This window comes from Austrofundulus limnaeus, unplaced genomic scaffold, assembly GCF_001266775.1.
Source record: "Austrofundulus limnaeus strain Quisiro unplaced genomic scaffold, Austrofundulus_limnaeus-1.0 Scaffold134, whole genome shotgun sequence".
Lineage (NCBI taxonomy): Eukaryota > Metazoa > Chordata > Actinopteri > Cyprinodontiformes > Rivulidae > Austrofundulus > Austrofundulus limnaeus.
Window position 1 is genome coordinate 321,173 of NW_013952536.1, and position 5,948 is coordinate 327,120.

General features: G+C 39.8%; 1 protein-coding gene across 3 annotated transcripts in view; it reads left to right on the forward strand.

Annotated features, from left to right (window-relative positions):
- ube4b (ubiquitination factor E4B, UFD2 homolog (S. cerevisiae)) overlaps positions 1–5,948 on the forward strand; it is a 16,492-nt gene that overhangs the window by 3,214 nt on the left and 7,330 nt on the right. The window contains exons 3-11 of one of the 3 annotated variants that reach the window (XM_014015761.1): positions 776–911; positions 1,072–1,159; positions 1,418–1,562; positions 1,670–1,895; positions 2,091–2,570; positions 3,305–3,415; positions 4,272–4,413; positions 5,262–5,362; positions 5,545–5,659. In XM_014015761.1, coding sequence (XP_013871215.1) covers positions 776–911; positions 1,072–1,159; positions 1,418–1,562; positions 1,670–1,895; positions 2,091–2,570; positions 3,305–3,415; positions 4,272–4,413; positions 5,262–5,362; positions 5,545–5,659 — 1,544 coding nt within the window. The remainder of the gene's footprint in view (positions 1–775; positions 912–1,071; positions 1,160–1,417; positions 1,563–1,669; positions 1,896–2,090; positions 2,571–3,304; positions 3,416–4,271; positions 4,414–5,261; positions 5,363–5,544; positions 5,660–5,948) is intronic. The other 2 variants (XM_014015762.1, XM_014015763.1) reach the window with 2 other exon arrangements.

The window sequence follows — 5,948 nt, forward strand, 5'->3', positions numbered from 1 at the left end:
CCTCTAGTAATATATTTACTGAGAAAAATGGTGACGTGTTCAATACTTATTTTACCCGCTGTATACTGTATATAAAATGTAACCTTGATATTTGAAGAATAACATGTGATGATACCAACAGAGTTGTTGTAAATGTCGGCGTTGCTGTTTAATTTTAAGCTTACTCGTAAAGCCATGTATGGTTGCACGACTGTTTCCTGGCATTATTTGCTGGTATGCATCAATGTGTTTGTTGCTAGTAATATAATACCTCACTTTAAACTACCACTTTTTAATTTAAGTGAGCCTACTTGAAATATTTATTTTTTAATGTATATTTTTATTTTATATTTTTTAAGTTCTTTGTTGTGATTTGATTGACCCTAATTCTGCATAAGTTTAGTTTAAGATTTTATTTCTGTGCTGTCTTGATCTTTATTTTTCTTCTTTTTATAGCACAGAGAAACAACAGCAGCATTAAGTGTTTGTTTAGGTTTCAGATTGCTGAAATGGACATTAATGTTAATTTGACATAAAAATAGAATAAAAATAGAAAAAAGATTATGAAAACCTTAAAAAAACTTTTCTTTCTTTATAATGGTAATAACTTCGGGGAAAAAATATACTGTTACAAAAAAAAGGGCAACCAAAGCTTAAACCCATTGCTTATATTCTAACCTTCGTTAGAGCCAGAATTAAAAGATTTTTCCAGAATCACAAAGGAAAACTGTTAACATTTCGATCAAAAAGGCTTCATTGGTGCGTTAGTTATTTAAAGAGCCTTGTGATTTTGCAGGGGTGGCATATGGAAGTCAGAGCAGTGAAGGCGTGAGCTCCCTCTCCAGCTCCCCGTCCAACAGCCTCGAGACACAGTCCCAGAATTTGTCTCGATCACAGAGCATGGACATTGACCCTTCCTCTTGTGAAAAGAGGTAAAAAAATCTACTCATGACATCTTACTCTACCTTATGCTTTAATTGTTAGACACTTGATCATTTGATTTGTTATAAGAGATTAGACAAATGAGACACTTCCTATAAGATTTGAGCGTGTGGAGATATCTAAAATACTTTGCCTTTGTCTTTTCTTCAGCATGTCCCAGGTGGATGTAGACTCAGGGATTGAGAACATGGAGGTGGAAGAGAGTGACCGCAGAGAGAAAAGAAACTTGACTGAAAAGGTAAATGGCTGCAGTATACCTTACTAAAAAGAGACTTTTTAACCCAGTTGGTTTTGTTTATTTTGGCTTTAATTATTATCTTTACTAGAGATAAATTTAGCCTTGAAAGGATTAATGTAAAATAAGTATTCCTATATAACAGTAAGTTGACTAATCTGCTTTATTTTAAAATATTTTGATTCCTTTAACCAATAAGTGGCAGCCGTTATTTGACACATGCTATGTTAAATATTTAAGTATTTTAAAAAAATTTCCCAGGAATCCTCTGCAAACTCTGATGTCTCAGAAGAGCAGGCTCTGCATCTTATTTGTAAGATCCTCCGCGTATCGTGGAAGGAGCAGGACAGAGATGTTATCTTCCTCCCGTCGCTGGCTGTAGGGTTTCAGCAGAGCCCTAAAGATGGTGCGTTTCCGACGTGCACCTTTTCACTTAAAAACTCAAAAGTTTTCTTTACATTTAACCAATAATTACGATTGGTAACGTGGCGGTTACTTTTTCTTGTCTTGCAGTGTACTCTGACTTTAAAGACCTCATCAGCCAGATTCTATTGGAAGTCCTAATGATGTCATCCCAGTCAAATATCCACAACCCTTTCGCCAGCTTAACCGCCACGTCACAGCCAATTGCAGCAGCGAAATCCCCTGATCATCGTCTGAYGCTGGTGCAACCCCCTAACCAAGCTGACAGTCCCATGGGTCCCAGTGCTGGGTCCTTTGGTGCCAGCTCTCTGTCCAGGCAAGTACCTTCACTCATCGTTATGATCTATGATGGTTGACTTCCCATAGACAGAGAAAAGCTCTGTTATAGCTTCTGTTTCATATTTTCTCTGTCTTGTGGCTGACRTCTGTTATAGTCTGCGTGAACTTACTTTCATCGTACCTGTTTTTAAATCATTTTTACCAGTGATCATGTTATCGATGTTATCCACAGTCTATATGGGTGTGGTAGTCCTCATCCAATGGCTTTGGATGCAACCAGCAGGACTTGCTCATCTCTCTCCACCCCAACTACATCCGCTGTTCCTTCTACGCCTTCTACTCCACAGTTTATTGTTCCCCCCAGCCCACCTGCTTCTGCCACTCTGAGGCACTCCCTGAACCCACCCTCTGCCCCCATGCCCATCTCCCAGCGGTATCGGCCATACTCTGTCACCAGTTCCTGGGGAGCGTCTTCCCCAGTGAGTCCAGGTCACAGAGGATTTAGTTTCCCTGGACCTCCTCCCAGCCTAACTGGGCCCTCTGTTCCTCCCAACACCCCTGTTCCTGCGACCCCTCTTAGTCCCCAAATCCTCTCCTTGAGCTCGCCAAGCCCTCTCAACCAGTCCTCCTCTACAGCCCCTTTTGTGGTGCCGCCTTCTCCCAGAATGAATGCTCGACAGGCTGCCTTTGCTACCAGGATTCCGTCATCTAGGTATCTCATCTGTCATTTGCATGTCAGTGTGGAGCGCAAACATACAAAGACCTAAACGATTTAAGATTAGATGTCATGTATGTCAGSTAATTGTTTGGCCAAATTATTTATCCTTTATTGGTCACATCAGTTATTATRTCAATTTCCAACTCTAAATGACATGTTTAATCTAATGTGTACTGTATATGATTGGAAGACTGAAAGTCAATAAAAATATTGAAACATTCTTTGCTTATGAAACTGCAGTCAGAAACAAAGATTCTGCCAACAACACAAGTGAATAGATTTTGTTTTGAAGTTGCATCACTTTGCATTTATTTACTTTTCCTTTAGCTGTTTGTTGCAGATTCTTTGAAGTAGCACTAATACAATAAAGGCATAGTTTAACAAACAAGATTTATCATTTTTGTTTGGTCATAAAGTTTTCAAACAACTAACATTTGGCATATGACACTTTGTGTCACAATCAATAAGGAACAAGTTAAAGCAGAGTCCTTTTATCATTTGACAACAAGTTATCTCTTGATGTGTGTTTGACACATCACAAAAAGTAGGCTTCAAAGAAGCATTCAGCTCTGTAGATTTCTCTGCACTCCCTGTCTTTCTTCYCTTGTGACTTGTAGCTATCCCAATTTATTTGTTTTTTTTTAGTATTTTTATCCTTCGACTCCTCAACTCTTGAATTTTTTTTCTCCAATCTCGTTCTCACTTCCTTCTTTTTCTTGTCCTGTTAGTCCCTTGTCGTTCCTGTTTTTTGCACTTTCTGATGTGTCTCAAGACAGCAATGATGAAGATTCAGAGGAGGAGGAGGAGGAGGATTTTGCACAGGTTCAGTTTGGGTCCAGGTACACCGCTGCACGGTGTGTGTTCATATGTTTGTGCGCGCTTGCTCAGGGATGGACCTACTGCATGTTCCAGTGGGTCCTCCAGGCTTAGCCCTAATGGTGCACAAATAGTCCAGGTTAGACAGGGTTGTACTGATGGAGACCTTTGGTCTTCTGGCTGTTAGATGGTTGGGGGTGCGGTCTCTTAACTGATTTTAAAATGTGAAACTTTTGAGGTAAGTATTAAAATATAACCAGTAAGATGTTCCTGCTTATTATGATTAATGTCCCATTCAAATGAACAAAAAATAGTATGAACCTGCACTAAAGAAAAATATYACCCTCATTGTCACATAGTGTTGCAGAACATCAATCAGAAACTTTCTTTACAAGTTATTGGTGTAATGTGTACTATTTGACTTGTGTGGTTTCTTTTTAGTGTACAATATTTATCATAATTCAGTTGCTGCATTACTTACACTTAACCAGTTTGTTATAATGCCTGCTAGACTTCGTTGTGCTTTGAAGCCACTTGTAACTTGGTATTACAGCTGACCACTAACATCAGTTTGAGCTTTAATCTCCTCGGTCAGATACGTGTGTAAAGGTACATTTTGCTCTTAAATTTTAAGGGATCTTTATTGTAATTTTCTTTTCTAAACCCTTTTAAAAGTGCTTCTCTTTAGAGTCTGCCTGATATTTGCTGCACTGTTTTTAATACTTTTATTTGTTCTTCAGGACCGTTGAAAGTTTGGTTCAAAGCTTRTTAACCACTCACATAACCATTTGTAGTTAATAGGGGAACTCGTAAYGCACTGGTATTTTTTTGTAATTTAATAACCCTCTCTGTTTTTGTCTTTGACCTTCCTGTTTGTAGTCTTGGTGCGTGTGGAGGGGGAATGTCAAGTGATTCAGCCAGTGATCGCTTCACAATTGAAGCGTGCAAAGAGACAGAGATGCTGAACTACCTCATTGAGCGTTTTGACTGTGTTGGCATGGAGGAGAGGAAAGCTCCCAAGGTGGGTGGCTGTCTGCGTGAGGAGAGAATTAAGTTTACGCACAATTCTAGAAATTCTGTTAAAGCATTAATATATATACTTAAAAAAACCTGAATATCTTTTTATTTATTTTATAAGTCAGTGTAGCCTCTTTCACAAGACAGTTCTGCAAAATCACTGCACAGACCAGTCCAGCTTTACATTCCCTGAGGTCATTCATAAAATCACAGGAGAAGCTGGCCAGGTCCCGCTCACATGTACGTGTTCAGAAATGAATCCAACAGAGCAGAACCAAAGGAGGCGTGGAGCAGAACTCAGCTCGGCTGAAGTGGACCACAACGTATTTTATCATATCAAACAAAACAAACAAAATAAACCTACTTAGCGATCCTGTGGTTCAATATTTTTTAAACTACCAGTAACTACAAAGTTGCTGTTCTTTGTCATTTTTAAAGTCTTTCGGTAAAATCTGTTTATTAATCCTGCGGTCGCTCACTGATGTCATCAGCTCATTACCATTTTCTGAGCGCAGAACCGGGGATTGCTTTTTCACAAGTCGGTCAGCCCGCCTCAAGTCCAGCTCTGATACTACCTAGGGGCTCAGAGGGGCGTCAGAGGTGGACTCACTCTACCCGCCTTCGTGTTTTTTCTGAATGCTCAGAGGACAGAACACGTGTCAGTCCCGGACTGAGCCGGATTACGAATGAGGCTTGTATCTATATTTGTGTCAGATGTTTGAGGACAGAACATTTTGTATTTCAGTCTAGTGGCAAGGATTGCAAGAAAAACCCTTTTTCTCCTTGATTCAGCAGCGTCTTTACAGATTGGTTAAATAAATTAAAGATTCATTTATTTTCTTTTCTTCCCAGATGTGCAGCCAACCAAATGTCAGCCAGCTTCTCAGTAACATTCGCTCTCAGTGTATCTCTCATGTTGCCCTGGTCCTGCAGGGGACCCTGACCCAGCCTCGGTAAGACACCCATCCGCTCACTGCGACCGGCCTCTGTTGTTTTCCTCTCTGCCACTGTGTGTACGTAGTTCTGTTCCTTTCACACCACATCTCCATAGCAACTCTGCTTTCAGTTTGCCTTTAGACAAGTTATTTATTTATTTTCTATTCACAAGATTTCCTGTCTTTTTAACTACATGCAGAAGCCCCTTACAACCATCTCTGCTGGTACCTTATATGCTGTGTCGGAACCTTCCATTTGGCTTTATTCAGGAGCTGGTGCGTATTACCCATCAGGAGGAGGAAGTGTTCAGACAGGTGAGATGCACATCTTTTTTGTATTCACTTAAAAATGTATTTAAAAACACATTTATACCAAACCAGTGTCTTATTCTGAGATCAACTCACATAAAAATCTGTCACCTTCTAGGACAGGGGTCTGCAACCTTTACGATCAAAGAAGCCATTTGTGCCCCTTGTCTCACTAATAAAATGTGTTTAGAGCCGCAAAACAAGCTACAACTGTGATTATCAACTGGTGGTCCGTGGGCCTTTTCAGGAACCTTCATGGCTAGTGGAGGTGACATTATAAAACTAAGAAATATAT